General features: G+C 40.9%; 1 protein-coding gene across 5 annotated transcripts in view; it reads left to right on the forward strand.

Moving 5' to 3' along the window:
• The window catches only part of PLPPR1 (phospholipid phosphatase related 1), a 199,661-nt gene that overhangs the window by 141,264 nt on the left and 32,529 nt on the right, over window positions 1–25,868 (forward strand). For 3 of the 5 annotated variants that reach the window (XM_080667331.1, XM_080667334.1, XM_080667333.1), the window contains one exon: window positions 21,584–21,772. The exons of 1 other annotated variant lie outside the window; for it this stretch is intronic. In XM_080667331.1, coding sequence (XP_080523457.1) covers window positions 21,584–21,772 — 189 coding nt within the window. The remainder of the gene's footprint in view (window positions 1–21,583; window positions 21,773–25,868) is intronic. One more of the 5 variants, XM_080667332.1, reaches the window with a different exon arrangement.

The raw sequence follows: 25,868 nt of genomic DNA on the forward strand, positions 1-25,868 counted from the left end.
TCTCAAAGACCATCTCCCCTTCCTGCTCAAGCCTGCAGTTCTTAGAGGGGAGGGATTTTTTTTTCCTATCCAGTTATCTTGCTGGCTTTTAGAATACTCATTTCCTGTCCACTCATCTTTCTAGGTTTCAATGTATTGGAGCCCTATCCATGCATCTTTCTAACGTTTGGCATGCTCAGTGGCTCAGTGTTAACCTCCCCCAGAGCCATCTTGGTCAATGGGGGAGACTTCCTGGCACTCTGACTGATAGTATCAGAAGAGGGCAGTGATTTGCCTGGAAGCCATTTTTAAAAAATATATTTTTATTGATTTCAGAGAGGAAGGGAGAGGGAAAGAGACATAGAACCATCAATAGTAATAGAGAATCATTGATCAGTTGCCTCCTACATTCCCCCTACTTGAGATGGGGCCCACAACCGAAGCAAGTGCCCTGACCAGGAATCAAATGGTGACCTCCTGATTCACAGGTTGACACTCAACCACTGAGCCACACCGGTTGGGCTGGAAATCTGCTAGCTATAAATTGAGTTTTTTTAAGTATTGGGTTTTTGTGTGTTTTTTTTCTGCCCCCAAACATATTAAGCCACATAAAACAGGGATTTAGCAAAATTTATCCTACTGCAATAATTTAATTTTTCCAGGTGCTTTTGAAAAAGACCTGTGTGAGATCCCACATTTTAAAAAAAAAATTCTTATTTGAATATGCTTTTGATTTTTTTTCGTCTAAAAATTAGTTGCAATTGCAAAACTATTCTGATGACTCTTTTCTTCCAAATTTGTTGAACTGATTTGAAAATGTCACTACAAAAGTCAAAATTTTTTGAGTTTATTTCTCAGAGAATTCTTGCCTATGAGAAGGTTAAGATTCATTCATGTCACCACAATAACAGAACCCATATTTTACAGAAACATCCAAGTAAACTTTGCTCACTGTTTATTCACTTGTAGAGTGGTGCTGTTTTCTTCCTGTGCCTGTAGGCAGTATCAGGGAGAAATACTCTAAGGGTTTATGAAGTTGAGGAAAATATAACTCAACTGGAAACTCATATTCTAGGAGTTCAGAGTATGAGCCTCAGGGGTAAAGCAAATGTTATAGAGGAGTATGTACTCCCAGCTCAAGTCTGCCACTTACCTGGAAGGGCTTCATCAATGTATACAGAATGAACTAAGGTAAAAACCTGGATGAGCCTTAAGGTGGGTTGGAATTAGACAGCCATATCATGCTTCATGAGAAATCTAGAGGTGTGCCTGTGTGGGTTTGATGTATTCTTCCTTTGTGTTGAATTAACTATGAGAAATCTAGAGGTGTGCCTGTGTGGGTTTGATGTATTCTTCCTTTGTGTTGTTCCTTAAGATATCAAATTTTAAATCCTAGAATTCTAACTTCTAAGGTGTAACACTGAAAGTATTTTTGAGGATAGAGGGTGAGAAAGCTAGGATATTAAAATTTTCTATAAAGTGTAACCATTCATAAGTAATTATATCAGCCATCTGGCATTTATATGATGGTAGATGTGGGAAAACTTGCATTTATTTTTTATTGGTATTTAATAAGTTTTATCCCTGACAAATTACAGAGCTGTGTGTGTTCTAGAGTGAAGAAATGCAGTTCTTTGTGTCATACACTGTGCATTCCAAATCTACATATTCTCCCTTTTCCCTCCAATTCCTTTCATGATTGTGTGCCTTTGCCTATCTGTACCAGTGGAGGGGGAGAGACCAGATCAGTATTTGTTGTATTAGAGAAGTTTCTCACACAGAGAACTGTTAAATTTTACTCTCATTACAGCTAAATGGGAGCTCTAAGCATCACTGATGCTAGTTCATCACCATGCAGATTCAGCTGTCTCCTCAATTCCTAGGGCTTGGAAATGCTGAATCCACAGCTGCTGTGATATTTTTTTTCTGCTCAAAAAAAATTTTTTAAGGCCACCAACATCTTTCATTTATTTTGGAAAAAAAAAAAACGAATATGTACATGCTGTACTTTTATTTCCTTCAGTTTCATTTAAAACAGATGATGTTTCTATGCAGATTTTTCTAAGAAAAATAGTTTCCTGTCCACTTTGATTTGTTGATCATTTTATAGTGCTTATAGAATTACCAAGAGCACTTATTCTTCTCCTGCTGCTAGAACACCAATGCCCCCTGCTGATAAATTCCCCAGAACCTTCCTTCAGAAAATGAGAACATAACCCTCTGTGTTACAACAGGCACGGTATTCACCAGCCTTGTCTGAAAGGGACACGTGCTTCTAGGTCATCTTAGTCGGCTTTATTAGCCTCTCGTTAGTGTAATTTCCTCTATTAGCTTTTACTAACACAGTTAGAAATTATTTCATGCTTGGCTGGCTTTATTATAAAACAATTTTAAAGGTATTGATAGGGCTTTGCACCTGACAAAATGGGAACCAGAACTAACATTTGATTATGATAATATAATTTCTGTTATATTATATTTACATTTAATGGGAGAAGTCCCTCAAAATACTTTTGTATTTGTCTTTGTTTCTTTAGTATTTTAGAACTTATGTCATAATGAGATTTTAAAACCTAATGCTCTTGATTTACTTGAATTCTTTCTAATGTCACCTCCATCAAGTAATTTCTTGGTTTCCCTAGTGATAGAAAACATGTCACCTACCAAACCAACCTATTGCATCTTTGCCTGCTATAACAGCTTTTGCTATAACAAATCTAATTCCTCTTAATTCTTCAGAAGTTGAAAAGAAAGATTATGTTCTTCTCTTGACATTCTTCTCTTTCCCGGAAAGAATATTGTCAACTATAAGGAAAAAGACAAATACATTTATGTTTGACCAAAGGGACAAAATGTCAGAATGCCAGTAGAATATAAAATTGCTATTTTCAAATGGTATGTTAATTTTTAGTCTTCTCTCTCTCTCTCTCTCATTGGTTACAATACACTTTAAAAAGGGTTATTTTTGGCCCTAACTGGTGGTTTTGCTCAGTGGTTAGAGCATTGGCCTGCACACTGAAGGGTCCCAGGTTTATTTCTGGTCAAGGGCACATGCATGGGTTGTGGGCTGGATCTCCAGTAGGGGGCTTGCAGAAGGCAGCCAATCAATGATTCTCTCTCATCATTGATGTTTCTATCTCCCTCTCCCTTCCTCTCTGAAATCAATAAAAATACTTTTTTTTAAAAAAAAAAAAAAAGGTTATTTTTGAACTCAATAAAGGAAAGAGGAGACAAATTCCATTTCTGTATATTATGATTTGAATGTTCCCAAGAACATGCAATCTCAGGGCGTCTTCATAAATGCCTAGAAATTGTTAGATCTCCTGGCTCAGCCCACATATTCTTAAGAAAGCAGTGTCATGTCAGATGCGGATTTCTCATGAGTTTGGAAAATTAGTGAATTTGGACTGAGATGTTTTAATCAGCACAAGGCCAGTTGGATCTTTGTGAGACTCATCATTCCATTGAGCTCTGCCATGACTCTTCAGGCAGATGCAAAATCAAAGCTCCTAGTGCTTTCTCTGCAACCCACTCCCCACTCCTTTCATTTGCAGTTAATTTTGCTGTCCTGGTAGCCAATAACCAATAACAAAACAAGCAATGACCTTAAACCAAGCACCAATAGCCACATTCATATTGCTAGGCTTATTCTGCCACTAAATCTTAAAAGTTGTTCTTTGCTATTAGTGTTCCCTCCCCCAACCCCCTCCCGCTAAGGCTCTGGGCACTGGAGAATCTGGGCCCAAGAAGCCTGTAGGAGGAGAGTGACCCCAACGCTGATCGAGACAGAGTAGCAGCTCAAAGGGGGTAGAAGGGGCAAAGCTCAACTGCAAAGATGTAAAGTAAGCATCACCGCCATCTTACCACGGCTCAGAAAGAAGAAAAATAAGAGAGAGCAGTATTTCCAAGGAAGACAAACTAGTTAGCAACTGAGAGTGAACAGGCTTTCCCCTGCCTTGTTTAAGTATTACTGTTCAATTAAATTACATTTAATGTTCCTCTCATTACCATCACCCAGTATTTGAACAATAGATTTTAGACCCAAGTGTTAGGGCCTTTGTTTATCTTTATGAAATTTCTTTAAGTTAAATTTAGTTGTTTATTCCAGACTGTTGAGAACTTTCCAGATTCTGATTTTGTCTTTCAGTACATAGGCTATCCTTCAAAGCCCACATCATTCACAGATTTGATAAGGCTGACTTCTAACTCACTGGCATAAGACTGAGAAATAACCACATCTAGAATTCTCCATTAATATTACTACTGACTCATTAATAAACTCACTTTGAGTTCCTCCAATATTCAATATACCTATTATCCAGTCCACTTTTCTATCTTGTCCACCAGGTTCTCAAGGTCACATTTTGCCAGATTCCTGGATGTGATCTAAATATACCACAAATAACTCATTTCCCTGCTGTGCCAACCTAGTAACTCCATTAAAGAATGAAATAAGATCAGTCTGAGATGAACTGACTCATGCTTACTGAACCCATTCTGGCTCAGAGTGATCAATGCTTCCTCTTCTAAGAGCAAAGAAAGTTGCAAATCAACAAATAGCACATGATAATACCACATGTATAGTACTACTTAGAGACTATTCTAAGTTTTTCATATGTAATTAGTTCATTTAATCTTCACATCACCGATCGGTTGGTAGATAGTATTGTCTTCATTTTATAGAAGAAACTGAGATATAGAGAATTTAAGTGACTCTCCCAAGATCAGTGAGGGACAAAGGCAGAATTTGAACCTAAGCTCTCAGCTGCCTTTATCACTGAATTATACTACCCCTTAACAGTAACGGAAAGTGGCTGCATCTGGTGTCTTTGGCCACAATAATAACGCACAACAAACCACTCCAAAACTCAGTGGTGTGCAACAGTGATCATTTATTTAGCTTATGTGTCTGTAGATTGCTTTTTAGACCTTACTGGGCAGTTCTCCTGGTCTTGGCTTGGCTCACTCATAAGTCTGAGAGTTGACCAGCTATTGTCTGGGGCTCACACATCTCTGTGGGTTAATTGGCTGTCACCTGGGGTGACTTGACTCTCCTCCATATATCTAATAGCTCCCTCTAGCAGGCTAACCAGGCATGTTCTCCTGGTGAAAGCAGAGGTGCAAGAGCAAATGGGAACACACAGATGCTTTTTATGCCTCTGCTTGTAGTCACAGCCAATGAGGTTTTTGCTGCAGTGCCCAAGGATTCTCCCAACATCAACACTGTTCCCTGAAACCATGGGCAGCACCTCCCAGAAGGAGGGAGACCCCAATAATATGTCACCTGGAGCCAAACCCTTTACAAAACTAGATTCAGAAATCTGGCCTCCAGAGGAGATTCTTCAAAAAGAGAGGAACACACAAAAAATAAGCAACACAAAAGCAACTCCAGCTTCCTCTCACTCCTCCTGCCTTGGGCTTCTAGATAATGTCACTGGGGGCTTACATCAACCTGTTCTTCACCTGTAATGTCAGAGAAGAGGATTTTTACAATCATCACAAAGAAGGGAAGGGACTCTAAAGAGATATTTAGGAGGAAACGTGTTTTTGGTTTCTAATGGGGTTTAGATTTTCTACATGGCAATTTACAGAGTATTCCTTGTTATTAATGGTTGTCCTGAGGCGCTTGAGAGAACATGGGCTGTAGGAGCAGTGGTTTGTGGGTATTGGCACCCATCTGGCTAGCATCTGGATCTTGAATCCTAGTCTGGCTTTTATTCATTTACTGAACAAGCCCTCATGGAGTACCCACCACATACCAGGCTCCGGGAACATAATGGCTCTGCTGTATGCACCATCCCTGGGGACCTCTTGGTCCAGGGCACTGATTTTTTACAGGCTCCCACGTGGAAGGATATATCTTTCAGACTTAGGGTACTCACTGGAATCTCTTTAGGAATTAAAGTTGCATGATTATTATTATTACTAGAGGCTCGATGCACAAAATTCGTGCAAGAGTAGGCCTTCCTTCCCCCAGCTGCTGGCACTGGCTTCCCTCTGGCACCTGGACCCGGGCTTCCCTTGCAGCCCCGGCTTCATCCGGAAGGTCGTCCGGAAGGACATCCGGTCTAGTTAGCATATTACGCTTTTATTATTATAGATTCTCTCTCCAACACCTCTGAGTTCTTGAACTTGCTGAGTGAATATAACCGCCTCTTGAATATATCCAGCTAAACATATTTTTTTTCTGATTTCAAGGGAATAGAGTTGCTGTCCTCCTTCATAGGGAAACAAAGGAGCCATTGCCTGGGAATGGGTTTGGCTAAACCTGGCTTAGCTCATACAGCAATAATAATAGTTATCAGAATCTACTTTTGGAGACTCTATGATGGTAATGATGCAGGTTGGAAGGGGACAGTTGGCAAAGCTCAGACCAGCACCCTGACTACACACTCTGGTTCTGACATAAAAAATGCCATGAAAATGTAAAGACACCATTGAAATGATCTTTCACACCCTGGGCTTTCTACCCTCTGAGGCCATGTGACAGGTCAAAAGGCAGAGGCAGCAGTCAAGAATGACAAGGTGCCCAATGATAAACAATTATTAACTTCCTAATATGTAACTAAGTCCCTGAACCTTTTCAGCTCAACATGCCCAGCTAGAGCAAATGCTCTAAATGTATCTTCTGAAGTAATTTCACATTTCATTGAATAAATTTCCATTGACAAGGCATGCTCAGCCATAAGAACCCTGGTATAATGGCAGAGTATTTAGAGTGCTAAATGATACAGATTATGCATTGTGCCTTGTTCAGAATGTTTTAAAATGGAACAATCATTTCAAAAGGAACAAATAATCAATCTGAGAGTATAAAAGCAAGAAAAGGAGGCTTAGATTACTTTGCAGAACCTCCAGTCAAGCAGAGATAGCCAGAGAGTGACAATTTTTCATAAGAATCGGGGGATCATGCACTCTGGGAGCCTTTCCCCTATCATGGGTGTTAGAATAATTGCTCCCCTAATTCAGATCTCTAAGCAGCTTAATTCCTGTTCTTATCTCAGTTCAATTTAGAGAGAACATAAGAACAAAAATGCCAAATCTTTTCAGTATCTGCTTCTCTAAATGAAACTCCAAGTTCTGAGTTTATGTGGTTGACCTCATGGCTGGACATTCCTCTCAAAGACAAGGTAAAGAAAGCCACTCCCAAGCAGAGACTCAAATTGAGACACAGTTTTAGGATTATTAGCGGCGGGGGGGCGGGGAGGTATAATAACATCTTCCTAGTGAAATACGTTGGCGGACACCTTAGCCTAAGATTAGAGGGGAGAAAATCTTTGCTCCATTCAATGCTCTAAATTTAGTAGAATTACCATGTTTACATCAATTTTCATGCCAAACTCCATGATACAGCAACAATATCAGATGCCAGAATTGGGGCCATCCCTGGGGCAGGAGATAGCCATCTGAACTGAAGCTACTGGCTTCCTCCAACATTAAAATAAACTGTCATTGATGAGCAAATAACTGGCCATACCCCCATGCTAGGTTGCCTCTTGTGCCCTCTCCCCTGGAGAGGATACTTTGGAACTAGTTTTTTTTTTTTGTCAGGAACATGGAGTACTTTGAAGGAGCACAGAAATCCTTCCAGCATCTACTAAAAACCTTGTGGTATTCCATTTCAGGACCCATTTTATATGTCTGAACAGGTGGTGCTCCTTTGGTCATCAGAGGTGGCCTAGTTCTAATCCATTGTAATGACTGGAGTACCATGTGGAAAGAGATTGGAAGACCGAACTGGCTTCATCAGGAAAGAACCCCAAGAATTACTGCTGTCTTTCATAATTATGGATGGAGGAGTTTGGCATGTTTTGATCATTCTAGTCCTGTTGACTTAAAACTACTATTTTTTTCTCATTTCTTTAAAAAACAAGGGAATCGGCCAAAACTGGTTTGGCTCAGTGAATAGAGCGTAATAATTCACAACACAGAAGAGCTCTCTGTCTCTTCCTTCCTTCCTTCCTGTGGACTGAAGTGTCCCGGGTTCGATTCCGGTCAAGGGCATGTGCCTTGGTTGCGGGCACATCCCCAGTGGGGGGTGTGCAGGAGGCAGCTGATCGATGTTTCTCTCTCATCGATGTTTCTGGCTCTCTATCCCTCTCTCTTCCTCTCTGTAAAATATCAATAAAATATATTTTTAATAAAAAAAAAAAAAAAAAAAAAAAAAACAAGGGAATAGGAAGCTTAGTTGGGTGTGGCAGATGGGTTTAGGTCCTCCACATTTTGAACAATGAAGATGTCGGTCCTGTATGCGTGTCATCTGATAGTTTATTAGGTGCCTGTTATAGAATGGTGCAGGCATTTCTAAGCTGCAGCTATCCAACACTGGAGCACTTGGAGAAGTGGACAAGTGGTTTGCCCTGGAGACAAAGGAGGAGCTGCACCTCCAAGGAGCAACAAAAGGTTTGAAACTGCCAGGTCTCTTCTTGTCACCTGCTGGCAAGAGACACAGCTGCATGGGAGGACACACGTTTCCTAGAGATGACTGCCTTCCTTTCTCTTCATCCTCTCCCATGCCCAGTACAGTATAGATACTTGACACGTATTTGTTGTGATCAGGGTTGAATCCATGCTGCCTAGAGATGCCTACTGCTAAACTGGCACAACTTAGAAAACACATTTTACGATGAAATCATTTATTAAGGGATCACATTCCTGCATTAGCACTCAAAGGTTTATTGTTTTTTAATTCACAACACAGAAGAGCTCTCTGTCTCTTCCTTCCTTCTCCATGCATCCCCACGGATCTGCCTCAAAGAATACTGGGGCTAATTCTATTATGTTCTTCATGCCTATCTATATTCACCACAATTAGAAAACAAGGACTCAGGTAATCTCTCACCCTGTGGCCTCTTGTGCTCACACAACACCATCTCTCATTGACTCTACCTCCCACCTACCTCAACCCTGAATTGCAGCCCTGTGAACTCTACAACTCACAAGTCTGTCATCACTGAAGTCCCTTGTCTTTGTAACCTTGTCTGAACAGTTCCTTCCTCTTCTTACTGTGAGCTTGGCTTTTGCAATTATATAGCTTCCTAGAGCTCTCCCAAGTGCTTTGTTTTATTTCCTCACACCCTTGTGCTATTGGACTTGGAGACAAGGTAGTTGTCCTTGCTCCTCATCACTTCTAGACAGTTGCCCTATTCACCTTCAAAACCACCAAGTTTGGAAACTCATGCCATCAATTGGTACCACTCACTCTGCCTCCTTGGTGCAGTTACCCAAAGTTCTGGACCACTCCCTCCCCCATTCTTTGAAGATTCTAGTTCATGGCTCACTATTACATTCTCTTCAACTCTGTCTCCTTTGCTTATTCATCTCATTTCTTTGACTCCTCTTTTCTCTCTGTGTGCTCACTTCCTAGGTAACCACATACTCCGATGACTCCCAATATGTATCTCTAACTTGCATATCTGACTGCCTCCTGGACATATACACTTAAATATCTATTTGGTATCTCAAAATGTATATGTTCAAAATTAAACGTCTTATTTTCCCCATCCCAAATGTACTCTTTTTTTATGCCCTCCCCGTGTGACAGACTTCACTTTGTGCACTGCTATTTCCCTAATGCCTCGCATAGTTTATCAATAAAAGTTCAGTGAATGAATTTCTTTATATCTTCATAATAGTAGTTGAAAACTAACCTTACACGGTATTTTGCTTCCTCTCTGTTGTGAGAGAACTAAGTGGGATTTTGTGAGCTTGCTCCGGAAATGCCACTGCACAGCAGGATCAGTGATATGCCGAGTCCCTGGTAACTGACCTGTAAACAGAACTTTCTACCAACTCTGATTTCTCTGACAAGGGACTCTGCTGCACTCTAATGTGGATTACTGCCAAGGTCACCCTCTCCAGTGACAGGTTTAAAGGTGTCACTTCCCTGCTCAAAACCCTTCAGTTGTTTCCTCTTGAGTATAAATAATGTTAACGACTTCTGCCTGCATGCACACCTCTCCTCTTCTGAGTTTGCACCTACTTGTCATCTTTCATCCTGAGAAGGAGCCCTTGGTACACCCAGCAGGCTACCCCGAAAGGTGAAACTGGTCCCTGAACACATCTGTGTCAGTTTCCTTGATGGGAAGTAACAAAAATGAGACTGGCTTAGCAAAAAAAAAAAAAAAAAAAAAAAAAAAAAAATGGAGGGGGGGATATGTTAACTCATGTAACTAAAGCTCTCTATTTACTAACATAGGAAGATAATCAAAATATGCAAGCTATGGAGTAACATGTACAGTGTAATTCTACCTATGAATCTACCTATGATTCTGTGTGTTCATATGGGGAGAAAAAGTCTAGAAAAATGAATAGATACTACATGTTAATAATGATTAATGAGTTAAATTCTGATTAGAGTGTTTTATAATTTTCTAAAAGGTTCAAATTTATGTTTGGTTCATGGTACAACCCTGCTAATGCAAAGTCATCATGTACTGTCCCATATGAAGCCACTAGACATGTGTGGCTACTTAAATTTAAATAAATTGAGGTAAAATAAGATTTAAAAGTCTGTTCTTCAGTTTCAGTAGCCATGTTTCAAGGGCTTGGTAGCCACACATGGCCAGTGCCTACCATATTGAGAGTACAGACAAAGAACATTTCCATCGATGCACAATGTTACTCCCACAGAGCGAAACCTGACAAGCGAAATGAACCTAGATGCTCATGAAATTGCTTTCAGTAGGATAATTGACTTTGCTTAGATGCAGCTGGAGTGAAGCAGGTGCAGGCCTGAGCACCTGTGATCTGACAGTCTCCAGGAGTGTGAGTGAGCATCGGGCCTGTGTTCATTTATGCAGCATAGTGTGTTTGGGAGAGGCACTATTACAGAGGCAACTTAACCAGAAATTTTAAGGAACATATGGAAAATCCCTACCTGGTAATTTTTAAAGGAAAATGAGAACATCTAAATATTATGCAACATTGAGATTTACCTGTTTAATTAGAAAGAAGAACAAACTGGTTGATTTGGAAAAATGTGTTTTTCCTTTTCTTCTCATTTGCCTAATTCCCAAGAAACTTAGCAAGGCATTTGGAGAAAGAAGAATCATGTTGCTTTCTGGTAGGGAAATGAAAATGGTATCTTAAGTACGTCTGTTGAAAATTATTTTAAAGGAAACAGGAAGCTCTACCTTGTTTTGTTTTTTTTTAGTGTTGCTGAGTTTTTTGTTTGAATCATTAACATTTGTTCTACACTGCATGCAGAATATTCAGTGTTTGTTATAGGTTTTATTCTAATTTAGAGTCATAAAATCATTTATAGTGCTTGTTTTCCCCCCAAATAGATCTGTAATTTAAAGACTCATGATGAGAGAAGGATTCATGTTGCAAATAACAAAAAAGAAGTCTCAATAATTTTCATTTAAGAGATAACAGTGTGATTTTAATACTTAATAGCAACTGATTATATCCATTTAAAATCATGAAACAGTAGGTCCATGAAACTATCCCTCATTTTTTAGAGCAAAATAATGACAACTCTTTCTTTTCAAAGCACCTATTAAGATCTTACATACCAGACATCACTGTTCAGAACATGTTGATTTATATTCAAAACTTTAGTTTTAGTCAATATGCTAATAAGATGTCTTAAACAGTTTCAGGTTATATGTTTGTTAGATGCCAGAATTACTGTGAGTAAAATGAATTATAGATTCTCATCTACTCATTCAACTGATACGTTTTAAAAATCTATTGTGTACCTGTGCTCAACTGGAGTCACAGATATGAAGGACACTCTCCCTTCAGGCCTCACAGTTTGGTGGATGGAGACACAGGAAAACCAGAGATGGCAACGCAAAGCTGTAAGGGCCGGGGTCCTGTAGGTTTTCCCAGGGAGCTGTAGCAGCACCGGAGGAGACATCTCATCGCACTGCAGAGGCGCTCGAGGGGTCTTCCGGAGCCATTTCAGGAACTCTAGTGTTCGTCTAAGCCAGTGTGCATCCACTCTGGGTTTTTCTTTACAGCATCTGTACCTAGTATCCTATACCAAAGCATTCCTAGGGATGAAAAACACATTACATGCCCCCACCCCACCCCCAAATAAGGAAAGTACAGAATCAGACACACCATGGAGCCCCATTGAGCTCACCCCCATTCCAGTGGAGCCATAATGGCTAGGCAAATTTCTTTTGTTGGGCTGAAATCCTATTCTCTCCTGTTTCTCCAAGCTTAAGTGGATTAGGATGTCGCAGTTCTTAAGTAAATTACTTTTATTTGCAACATGATACATTAGGATTTTTAATGTGGATATTATTATAACATGGACAGGCCAAAGGAAGCAACAATGAAGTTCTCTTTTTTTCCTTCAGAGGAGGCACAGGACTCAAAACGATTTGTTAGGACCAATTAGAAAGCCATTCTTTATGCAGAAAGACAAACCAACCTCCCCCAAACCAGTGCAGTGCTCAGTTAGAAAACAAAAACTGCCATGATGATGACTCCAACACTAGGCTTGTGCACTCACTTGTGCTATCAGGGTTTGCTCACCCGGTGGCTATGTCTGCTGATTAAAGCCATATCTCTTTTACTGGAGACCTCTTTTGATTATTAATGAAGGAAATTTTAAAGATGGCAAGAAAATTACATTTCCTTTGGAAATTATAGTTTAAGTGTAGTTTCTTCAACTGGCTTTTTAAAAATTGAGAAGGTCTCAGCCTTATAGATTAATGAGATTTTCCTCCCTTAATTCCCACTCAAAGCCCCTCCCCCCTACTTATTTACATAATAAGTCTTCTGCACACATCTCACCTGTCAGAAATGACACAAGTCTTCATTCCCTAGAGTAAGGCTAACTATCCTGGATGTTTGGACAATTGTATTTCCAAAGATTTTCTTTTCTTTCTTTTTTTTAAACAAATATATTTTTATTGATTTCAGAAAGGAAGGGAGAGGGAAAGAGTGATAGAATCATCAATGATGAAAAGAATCATTGGTCGGCTGCCTCCTGCATGCCACACACTGGGGATCAAGTCCCCAACCTGAGCATGTACCCTGACCAGGAATTGCACCTCCTGGTTCATAGGTTGAAGCTAAACCACAGATCGATGCCAGCCAGGCTCTTTTTCACATTTTGTACAGTGTAAGGCTTTCCTCCACTATAAAAATCTCTGATATGAAGTAAATTTTCAGCTGTATATACAGGCTGTACAACATTCTCTACATTTGTAAGGTTTCTCTTCAGTATAAAGTCTCTCATGTACAGTAATACAAGAATGCTTTTAAAGGCTTTTCTACATTTTTCATATGCATAAGGCTTCTTCCCAGTTAGAATTCTGTGATATTCACAAAGTTCTCACTACTGTTAAAGGTCTGATGACACTCCTCACATCTGTAAGACTTCTCTCAAGTATGAACTCTCTGCTGTACAGTAAGTAAGGGTTGAGGATTTGCTAAAGTCTTTGCCATATCCTCTACATTTATAAGGCTTCTCTCCAATATGAACACTCTGGTATGCAGTAAGGTTTGGGAAGCTGCCAAAGGATTTGTCACATTCTCTACATGCATGTGGCTACTCTCCAGTATGTGTTATCTGATGGTTAGTAAAGCCGGAGGAATGTCGAAAGGCTTTGCCACATCGTCTTTATTTATGGGACTTCTCTCCAGTATGAACACTCTGATGATAAGTAAGGGATGCTGAGGCAAGTAAAAGTTTTGCCACATTCTCTACATTTATAAGGCTTCTCTCCAGTGTGAATTCTCTGATGTGCAGTAAGGGTTGAGGCCTGCTAAAGACTTTGCCACATTCACTACATTCATGAGGCTTCTCTCCAGTATGAACTTTCTGATGCATAGTTAGGTGTGAGGACCGGCTAAAGGTTTTGCCACATTCTCTACATTTATAAGGCTTCTCTCCAGTGTGAATTCTCTGATGTGCAGTAAGGGTTGAGGCCTGCTAAAGACTTTGCCACATTCACTACATTCATGAGGCTTCTCTCCAGTATGAACTTTCTGATGCACAGTTAGGTGTGAGGACCGGCTAAAGGTTTTGCCACATTCTCTACATTTATAAAGCTTCTCTCCAGTATGAATTCTCTGATGTGCAGTAAGGGTTGAGGCCTGCTAAAGACTTTGCCACATTCACTACATTCATGAGGCTTCTCTCCAGTATGAACTTTCTGATGCATAGTTAGGTGTGAGGACCGGCTAAAGGTTTTGCCACATTCTCTACATTTATAAAGCTTCTCTCCAGTATGAACACACTGATGACGATTAAGGTGTGAGGATCGACTAAAAGCTTTGCCACATTCTTTACACTTGTAAGGCTTCTCTCCAGTATGAATTATCTGATTTAGAGCACAACCTGAAAGCCAATTAGATGTTTTACCAGAATCTTTACATTTATAAGGTTTTTCTCCAGTATGGATTTTTTCAATTTATTTTGATTGAATATTTGACTGAAGACTCTACCACATGCATTCCATTAAGTCTCCTCCCCAGTATGAATATTCTCTTGTTCAGTGTAATTTGAAGATTGCAGACAAGATTTGACACATTTACTTCCTTTTGTGTGTCTTCTCCACAATAGAAATAACCTGATGTATATTGTGATTGGACATTTGGACAAAGACTTTTCCACTTTTATAAGGGTTCTCTGCAAACTCAGTTCTCCAATGATTATTAAGATATCACTTTTGCTTAAAGTTTTTCCAATGTGCATTCCATTGATAACTTGTGTTTCCATTATATGTACTTGGTATTATTTCAGAGAATAAGTCTTATATTCTGGGCTTTGGAAAAAAGGCCTGGGTATCTTCAGATGACATAGCCACAGAGACCAGGTTGCTATAGTTCTCCAACATCACATCCATGTACAACTTCTGCTGAGCTGGGTCCAGGCATTCCCACTCCTCCTCAGAGAAATGTATGGCCACATCCCTGAAGGTCAGTGGTCCCTGAGAAGCAGCCATTTGGTCCTGGTTACTGATCCTGGTCCTGGGATGTTTTCTCAGGTGACAATTGAAGAGTCACAGAATGTGCCTTCAAAGGTGTCCACACAGCCTGTTAATCAGCTCACCTCACACACACAGTCAGAAGGACTTGGAAATGAGGAAAAGGCCATCCCTTCCTGTCCGCTGTGAGAGGCTTCGGAGCGGGGACTTCAATAAGGATTTCAGTGCCTGCAGGACCCTCAGCCTTCACTGCATGGGGAGGTGGAAGGAGAACATCAGCTTTAAAACCCCAAAGATTTTCTTTAGTGTTTTTTACTAGAGTGGATGACATAGCAAAGGCTCTGATCTCACATCTTCACTTTTCTCCCCTTCCTCTGCAAGAGGGAGGTGATGCCTTTGGTGTCAGTGTCTAATGACTGGCATTCAGCTAACCCACTTGTTATTCTTACCTTGCCCAATTATATTCATTCCTATAAAGAAGCCGGGCACTGGGACAGTCGAACCTAAGAGTATGTGTGGATTTGGAGCATAGGTTGTTCCAGAGCCCTAAAGGACTATATCCTATAAGAACAGCATAGGTTGTTTTGAATATAGCTCTTTAGATTCATAGAACAAAAATCAATTGCATTATGTGAAGCCAAAAAGGAATTTTTTAAAGAAGGATAAAAGTAAATCCTATGAATCTCTGAAGCATAGCCTAGCTTCAGCATAAACTAAAATGAGAATCTGAAAAATCACCAGAACCAAGGTTGTTCTTTCTCCCCAGGCTTTCTGGTCTCCTGACTTTGCATGTCCACTTTATTTATTTCTCTGTGTGTCTGTCCATTAGCTTTCATAGCTGTTCCAGGTACAGATGGCCATGCTAGGCAGCTCTGTAGTTCTTGGATCTGTAAGTCCTGAGTTCAGGTGGTCAACAAAGACACACAAAGGTCTGTGAATCGTCCAGCCGGCATGTTTCAGTGGTTGAGCATTGACCTATGAACCAGGAGGTGACAGTTCAATTCCTGGTCAGGGCACAGGGCCAGGTTGCAGACTCGATCCCTAGTGTGGGGCGTGCAGGAGGCAGCCGATCAATGATTCTCTCTCATCATTGATGTTTCTATCTCTCTCCCCCTTCCTCTCTGAAGTAACATATATTAAATAAATGTCTGTGAATCTCACTTCAGATTCTTGAGAGAGAAGCTCAGGCCATAATTCAAGTGGGCTGCAAGCCAGGAAATCAGTCTTGCAGTAGAAGCATGACTGGGTTCATGCGTAATTCTCAGAGGACAATCAGGGTCTGGGTGAACATCTCAGATGATGTCAACTACCAGGACCAGTGAGATATTTTCTGTCTTTTAAAAAGCTTGAGTAGAAATGAAATGTACATTTATCCATGTTAAACCTATAAGGAATAACAAAATATCTGATTTCTTTGATTTGGGGTTTGGTTACTCTGTTCATTTCATGCCAGTCAGAATACCTGCTCTTATATTTAATTTAAAAATAATTATTTCATTAAAATTAGAAATCAAGTTAATTATTCTAAAGTAAACAAATGCACCTTGCTAAGGAAACATGTTTCAAGTTTGGGAACCACAGAGGAAAAAAAAAAAAAAAAAGAGGATCCTGGTGTTGAAAAGCCAACTCCGGGATCCACTGCATAATGAAGGAGATTCAGAGAAAGCATAAAAGCTACAATTCTGCTGCCCCATTAGGGCAGTCCCTTTGAGATTGACCTGCTAATAGAGATCACTGAGAGCTTCTCTGCTTACATTAGTATTCTGTGCTATGTAACAAATTGCCACAAACATAGGCATTTAAAACCACACGGCCTTATATCTTGCCGTTTCTGTGGGTCAGGAGTCTGGGTGTGAGTTAGCTGGGTTCTCTGCTCAGTGTCTTATTAGGTGGAGGTTAAAATGTCAGCTGGGACTGTGATCTCACCTGAGGCTCAAGGTCTTCTTCCAGGCTCACTGGTTGTTCCAGGAAATCAGTTCCTTGCAGCTATAGGACCGAGACCCTGAGCTCTGAAGTCAGTCTGCCATTCCTGGCCATGTGGTCTTTTCCACAATGTGGTGGTTTGTTTCTTCAATGTCTCTGATGCTTTGACTCTTTTGACTTCACTTAAAGGTTTCAGCAGATTAGGTCAAGCCCACCCAATATAATCTCTCTTTTCATGAACTCAAAGCTAACTGATTAGGGACCTTAATCACATCATCACAATTTCTAAGTCTTTGTCATATAATGTAACATAATCAAGGGAGTGACATCCTATTATATTTATAGGTCTTGCTGACACCCAGAAAGAAGGATTACACCAAACATGTACACCTGGGGCAGAACTTTTGGGAGCCAGCTCAGAATCCTGCCCATTACAGCGGTCACCAACCTTTCGGACCTCACGGACCACCGGTTGGTGACCTCTGCATTAGAATACAATGAAGACTGAAGATTAACTTGGTTCAAACGCTCCTAGACATAAATGCACCAGTCTTTGGCATAAAGGAGAATTGGGCCATGGGCCTAGCTATGTTCATAAACTAAAGGAAATCCAAATAATGTATGCATTTATTCCACCAGAACTGTTTTTGGCTATTCTTCTCTTACATTGGTCTGACTTCTTTTGTTTCTGAATTTTCTCATTGATTATAGATACTTGTATAACACACGTACTATTATATAATGCTTTATGTATCATATGCTACACAAAGACTTTCTTCATGTCTTCTCATTTAATCCCACTTTCCATATTATGTTATACCCCTTAGAGTATTTCCCCCCGTGTGGCTCAGAAAAGCCAAAGTTATATGTCTAGGACAGTGGTGGGCAAACTGCGGCTCATGAGCCCCGGTTTGCCGGTCTGTTGACTAATGAGTTTGCCGACCACTGACCTAGACTCTCCATTCCAATAATTACAGGCTGTTGTTGTTCCTTGTGATTAAGCCCCTATCCCAGTGGTCGGCAAACTCATTAGTCAACAGAGCGGCAAACCACGGCTTGCAAGCCGCATGTGGCTCGCGAGCCGCAGTTTGCCGACCACTGGTCTACGATTATAAAGCCAGTCAGTGGAAGAATAAAGACCAAAGGTTAGGCCTTCATCTCCAAATTATGGGGGTATTTTCCTTCTTAATTCTCCCTTATGTCATCAGAGTATAATGGCTAAACGTGACATATCATGACCAAGAGAACATTTAACTACCCTCAGGAATGATTCCCAGGGCCACCTTCCTTTGGTACTTAACTGAGAAGAGATTGAACACAGTTTGTGTATCCTTTCTCTAACCCTCAGTATCATCTTTAAAAGCTGAGCAGCCCAAGACCTTGCTAGCATATCCTACTCCCACAGGGCAGCAGGCCTCTACAGATTGACATAGTGGGCAACACCTTCAATTTTGTGGAGTTTCTGATTGGTTGGTTGATTTTGGGTAAGTCATGGGCTTATGTGGCTTATGTGTCTGCCCTCACTCTCTGGACACGTTGATATGCTATACACACACACACACACACACTCACTCAGATGAGTCTATACCACCATTACCTCTCCCCCGCTCTCTCAGCTTCTATCAGGTCATATAAATGAGTGCTCCGCAATTGCTCCAGACTTTACAGACTGATGGAAAACATTCATATCATCTCAGCCTCTTCTCTCAACTTTGTGACCTTCCCAGCTATGACTGTTTGTGACATTCACTTTTCTCTGATCAGCAGAGATCCTGGGTAGAAACACAGTGCTCTCAACCCTGAGATGCTGGATTTCAAGTAGTGGTGGCTTCTGCCTTCTGAATCCTTGTGGAATGATCAGGAATTAATGCATTTTCGTATACAGGGTATATTGTAGAGACAGCTGAGGAAAATCCCTGGTACATAAGCTCCTTACACCTCGTTATCCCCCCACCCCACAGCCATAGCTGCTCCTTTCTCATTGACATTGTCAACCCTTCCACCAGCTCTTGGGTCCAGCACGGCTTCACCATCTGCTCATATGACACCAACATTATGGCTTCCCTCCATGCATCCCTAAAGGGGGCTGGAGAAGGCAACAGAGATGGCAAGTGTGCCAGCTGGCACCAGTGGTGTAAACCTAGACAGTGATGAATCGTGGCCCAGACAGGGAGGAAGAAGGGAGGATGCTGATGGCTAATTGTGCAGTGTCATCAGTGCAGCAAGGCAGACAGGCCTCTCTGCTCCTGGAAGTGGAACCAATGTGGTGTTTCTGTCCCTGCAGTAAATGCATAAGCTTTTTTTTTTTTTAATATATGGTCACGAGAGAATGTTTCGTGGAAAAGAAATCGAGAACTGAATTGTTCTATTTTTGCATCTGTGCATCTCTAACTGACATCATTAGGGACTCTCCAGGCAGTATGAGATTGGTTGAAAATGATAAGGAGGGGTTTATGGCTACTCATGGGGGAGCAAAGGCAAGGGGACTCATGCCAATGGGTCCGTTCTGTCCAGGGGTAGGCAAACTTTTTGACTCGAAGGCCACAATGGGTTCTTAAACTGGACCGGAGGGCCGGAACAAAAGCATGGATGGAGTGTTTGTGTGAACTAATATAAATTCAAAGTAAAGGAGCGGAGGGGAGAGCAAGAGAACCCTCCGCTCTTTCGGCTCCGCGGGCCGGATAGAACAGCCGAACAGGCCGGATCCGGCCCGCGGGCCGTAGTTTGCCCACGGCTGGTTCTGTCCCATAGGCGGCCCAAGTTCCCACCCACCTCTACTACCCTGAGTCCCCAAGCATTCCTGTTCTTTACTTCATGCCCTGCAATTAATTGATTCATTCACTCATTCACTCAATGCTCTCTGGATGCTGCTTTCAGGATTAAATTGATCAGGCAGCTATTCAAAATTTCCAATTTAGACATATGACCATTATTGTTGATTTCGATGTATTTGATGTTAAGACAATTCTATGTCCTAAAAGTTTCTATTCTCTTTTCTATTGAGTCCATTTACAATTTACACCATGTGTATGTTTTTGCTTTTGTTTACTTCATTTTTATCTTTCCCTTTTTTCAATAAAAGTGGTAACACAGAGGCACAGAAACGTAATACTCTTTCTCAAAGAGGAAGCTAGATGCTATTTTTGATTTGGTTTTGTCTAAAAAGCCCTCAGAAATCCTGCCTTTCTCCAAACATATCTCCCAAGGACTGATGATGCCAAGAGAGAGACAGATGTGTTTCTAGCCACATGGATGAGACACACAGAAATTGTAGATCAGCCCCATGCGGGAGACAGACAGCTCCAGAAGCAGAGCCCCTAAACTGTTGGCATCCTAGTGTTATCTCAGCTTCAAATCACTTAGGTCAACTGGCTAGATTCCTTCCCATCAGGTCAGCTCAGTTGACTGGTCAAGCACAAAAGAAATAGAAACATCATGGCCTCGAATTTATAAACTGGTTTCTGGCTTTAATACTAACTGCGTATGACCCTGGGTTAGTCATTCCAAGGCTGGAATAAGAACTTTAGACTTCCTAAACCCTGAAAAGATTATGGTTTTCCCCTACTGCCCCAATTTAAAGCCATAAATGATGTACGAATACATCTTCCAAGTTCTGTATTTTTCCCCATAATGCTTACATTGACACTTTTAAGCAAATCAACATTTAAAAATAATTCTCTCTCCATTTGAGTTTCCCTGCTTTGCTGCTGTTCAGTCTAAGCACATGTTTAGTTTACTTGATTGATCATTGGCCAGTTGTTCTTGCTGGGCCTCGGTTTTCTCCCCTATGAAACAGGATGTTAGATGAGAAGCTCCCCAAGATCTCTTCCAGCTTAGTTTTCTGTCATTTCATAGTCTCGAAGATGTTTACTATCTACTTTTATCATCATCTTATCTTGGCCTTTTGGTTTCTTCCAAATACAAATGAGAAAAATAATGTTGGCATTTCCATATCCCCTCAACTCCACATACCTATTAAAGCAATATCTAAACCTTGGTGAGTATCTGGGACATTGCTGAGTCAAAATTAAAGGGTAATCAAGTCCCTTTTTATGTCTAACCTTATGAAAGATACAGGTCTATAATAAGATGTGATCAGCAGCAGAATCCTTGATTTATTGGTAGAAAGCATTTTGGAATAAAGGCAAAAGCTTTTTGGAAAAGGACAAAAGTTATAAGTGATGTAGAATACCTGCACTGTTTTCATCCCTACCAATAATTTAGGGTGTGGTTCTGAAAATTTCCCTTGGCCTAAAGCTAAATTCTAGGCTTTAGCTTTCCTGTTCCCTCCCTTCCTTCCTCCCTCCCTTCCTTCCTTCCTTCCTTCATCATTCATTCATGATTTCCCTGCCTCTAATATTTTATAATAAGGTAAGTCTACCTCTCACAGTTTATGGAACTTCTCATGAACAGATCTCACATCTACATCTTGCCAATTCTTCTGCCACTGCCCTTTGACTTTTCACCTCTGTCCTGAATGGAAATATTGCCTTGGCTCCCAGGTACCCTCTGAGAGGGTGTCCGCAGAGGCTGTGTCTCCAGCACGCCTTGCTGTGCTGTGCCTCTCAGATGGGAGCTGTGCGTTATTTGCTGGAAGGTTTAGATAACAGATGTTACAAGGCAGACAGGCAAGCACACACTCCCAGAGCATGCTGAGCCAGGCACGCACACACTCGCCAATACCAATACCAGGAGAGCTGCGGGGTGATGGAGGGACTGTGCTCTGAGGGGCGAGCGCTGCTGCGAAGCCCTGCTAATGTCTCTGTGTGGCCATGCTGTATTTTCAGCTTGTCATCATGGCCGGGACAGTGCTGCTTGCCTACTACTTCGAATGCACTGACACTTTTCAGGTGCACATCCAAGGATTCTTCTGTCAGGACGGAGACTTAATGAAGCCTTACCCGGGGACAGAGGAAGAAAGCTTCATCACCCCTCTGGTGCTCTATTGTGTGCTGGCTGCCACCCCGACTGCTATTGTAAGTACAGAAATAGACTCGCTGCTTTGTCGTCAGATGCTAAACCACATTCCTGTCTGCCTTCTCTCCTCTTTCCTCCCTTCCTGGGCATTCAGCAGCAGCCTTATCAGGGGCGTCCTGTTTCAGCCAAAACAGAGTCAGTGTGACTCTGCATAAAAGCTCACTGAAATAGGTCTTGTCTTTTATAAGTGGCTTTTGCTTTCTGGTATCTGAATTTAAATATATATATATATATTTAAGCATGTGTGAATGTCATAACTCAACAGGCATGGTCAGCTAATGTGTGAAGGACAGCTACTGTGCTCTTGAAAAAATATACGGTGGGTGGTGTGCATTAAAAGAGGTCTTGAATACAAATGCCGGGGTTGATGTAAAGCCTCTGGATCAGAGTGGCGTAGAATCCCCGGGGGCCTGTGTCTCCTGCTGTTTTGATTGAACTTCCAGAGATGAGAGCTATCGCTTGACATGATGTTTGCTCTGATTCATTCTTGATGCTCTGGTTCTGTTCACATTACATCACATTCAATTAAGTTGTAACTTTACCTTCATTTATTTCATTCCTTTCTCTCATGAGGCCAAAATAAAGGCCAGACAATTCTTTAGGGCAGTGGTCAGCAAAACGCTGCTTGCGAGCCACATGCGGCTCACGAGCTGCCGTTTGCCGCTCTGTTGACTAATGAGTTTGCCGACCACTGGACTAGACTAAATGTTACCGTGTAGTTGGAAGCTGTGAGGATTAGGTAATTGTGGCATATTGTGTGCAAAGAGGTAAAGGGTAGTATATGACAGTGGTCTGCAATGTGGGAGTAATGTGACTATTTCATAGAGTTGTCTCAAGACTTAAACCAGATGATACATAAACATGACTTAGCTCGGTGTCTGGCATGTATGTACTAAGTGGTTAGAAGCAGGGGAAAAAGAACCTGCCTAGAAACAGAACGACAAAGCACCCTCAATAGTCACAACAATCTCACTTAGGATTGTTGATGCAAGCATATGGAAAAGGATTGGTAGATTCGTCTACCTAAAAACAAACATTTCTATCGAAAGAAAAAGTATATAAAACCTGCAAAAAAGTTTGCAGCATGTGAGACTCAAATGTAAATATCCTTCATACTTAAAAAGATGAACTTTCCGAAGTAAAAATGGGAGAGGACAAGAATAGACAAGTAGCAAAACAATGAGTTGGCTGTGTGCATATAAACAATTTTAAACTCACCGATTATTAAAGAAAAGTAATATTTAAAAATACAGCATTTTTCCCATAGAAAATTGACAAATGTTTTAAAGAGACATACAGCCCATGTTGTTGAAGGTGCAGATGCTTTTATACAATTCTAGTCAAAGTGTAAAGTGATATTTTCCTCCTGAAGAGCAGCTTGTCAAAGATGTATTAAGAGTTTTATAAACCAGACCCAAGCATTAACTCCATTTTCTGAACTTATGTTATGGAAATAATCAGAGTTTTAAAGAAATGCAAAGATTTGTCTATAGGGATTTTCATCTCAGCAATAGTTTAAATAGGTAAAAAACAAAACAAAACAAAAAAACTTGGAACTAACTAAATACACAATATTATAGGATTGTGTAAATACAGTATGGGTCAGCCATGTTTTTGAAACACCTTTAATAGCAATGAAACCTGCTTGTGATTTATTGTTAAGATTTTTTAAAGGCTAAAAATTGAATATAGAAGGGAAACCTTTTTCCCTTCCCCAAGATAATCTAAACTTCTCTTAATTTTCTGGCTTTGTTTCCCTAGAAAAAGAAAGGGAATAGAATAAATGTTTAAAGATGTCTAAAATGCTCTGTGTTACTAGGCAAAACTAAGCCCTGATTGGTGAATACATCTGGACTCAGAGAACTATAATTAGCCAAGGAGGTACCATGCTTTGATGTCTGAGTACAGAGATGCCGGAAACTTGGCATGTCCGTTTTGGATCCATGAAAGCTACGCCTATATCGGCTCCTACAGGGCTGAGGCTTTTCAGCCTGGTGGCTCCTGCATCCTCTTGTAAACCTGTGGTCCCCTTACACCTGAGCTGTAATGCTCTGCTGGACCATGGCAAGGACACGTGCTGAAGAGGAGCATGTGATGCTGCCCTGTGGGTAAGCTATGATTCCTCCCAAGGGGACCAAGGCCACGTGTAGGATGTGGTTGTCTATGGGTCTGAATATTTAATAGACCCTAAGAAGATACCTTGTGCGTGTTGCAAGTATACTCCCAAATGTATACTTATATATAAAAATACTAGTAAGAAATAAACTAAAATTTACAATGATTATCTCTGAGTGTTAATGGTACTGTTCATTTTTTTAATTCTCTTTAATACTTTTATATATTTCGTTCCACTTCTGCATGAATGCATATTATTTTCAAATCAAAATATATATTTTAAAACAAATTGTATACTCCAGTTCTTCTGACGATAAATTATGAAATGACCAGTCTTTAATAAGACTTGAAAATGGCAATTCTAAAAAGCATAGACACACATGGTCAAAAAACAAATATAGAAAAATAGAACTTTGTGAAGAATTTTCTCTTCTCTATAGGCAAAAATCATAGCTCCTTTATACTAAGTTTTTCAGCAGAAACTCTTCTCTAGGCTGCAGATTTTGATCATCTCTCTTTCATCGATTTCTTACCCCAAATGACACAATTAGAGAGATCAAATGCTCCAATGGGAGGCCAAGGCAATAGAGCCAGTGGACAGTAAACTGAGTATTAAGAACCTACAGCTCTATTCCAGCTCTCAAGTATTGAACCCTGATCCAGACTTTCTATTCCTTTGCTTTTCCTGAAAATGTGACCAAGGATGCTGGCAGGTCCCTAAAATACATGCTGAGGAATAGTCCATAAAGGATAGTGCTAAGAATAACATCTTTTAATTTACTTATATTCTGCAGCCCTGCCTAATTTATCCTTACAACATGCCAGTGAACTAGAAAAGAGACATCTCAAAAAACATAGAGAAGTTATATGATGCAATTCCCTTCGTTCTGAGTTGAGAACATTGAGACTTAACTAGGTCCAGTGATTTGCCGAAGGTCCCAGCTAGTTCTATGTATGACTGGGCGGATATTGGATCTACTTTTATTTTCTTCCTGAATGAGGGGCCTTGCTAGGAACCAGGGCTGATTACAGCTGATGGGTTAATGGCAGAGAGCCATGTGGTCTTTGAACCCTGCTGATGGTGCTTGATCTTCCCCCAAGGTCTGAAAGTAAGTTAGCAGCATCAGGTCAAAAAGCAGAACTCTCCAGACACTCAGAAACATTGCCTGGGAGCAAGGAGCTGTGTTCATTTCTTCTGCCCCATCCTAGGGAGGGATGGCTCATCCAAAAGAAGCCTTTATTGGGCCACAGGGACACAGATCCCAAGAGCCTAAATCAGCACAGGCCCTGCTTCTGAGTGTGCACCCTTCATTCTTCACCTTGCAGAGTGATCCGAGTCAGGTTTGATCTGACAGGTGAGGCAGGGATCCCCAGCATGGCTTTGCTTCCAGTGACTATGTGACCTCTGGTAAGTCATGTTCCCTCTATGGGTTCCCTGTCTCGTCTGTAAATAAGAGGAGGGGTTGGGCTAAATGATCTCCAAGATCTCTCCAGTTCTAATATTTCATGAGAGCTAGAAAAAAAGAACATTTTGATTGATAGGCTCCAAATGTCAGATTCTCGATCCCCAGGTCTAAACTTTCTTTCTGGAGTTTAATTTTACAACCCTGTACCTGGTCAGGTGACTCATGGAACTATAGCTTTTTGGTTATATTCTCTTTATTTTTTTATTCCTCCTTAAACGCATATCCTATTTTCCCTAGAGTCAAAAGAAGGCAGGGGTCCTCTGGGGTAACTCATTCGTGTGGCACTAACTAATGGCAATGTTCAAAAAACTAGCTCAAACTAGACCAGCCCTTGGTTTTCTCTGCATTCTCAAGCACATTAGCCATAGGAAAACCTAGCACCCTACGCTGCACTGTGTCTCTATGGACACACATTAACAGCCCCATTTAAACTGCAGGGACACACAAGAAAGATACAGGGGGAAAGACAACGTGTGTTTGACCTGTCATTTCCTATTTCTCCTTGGTGCTTTGT

Source organism: Plecotus auritus (assembly GCF_963455305.1).
Source record: "Plecotus auritus genome assembly, chromosome: 5".
NCBI classification, from domain to species: Eukaryota; Metazoa; Chordata; class Mammalia; order Chiroptera; family Vespertilionidae; genus Plecotus; species Plecotus auritus.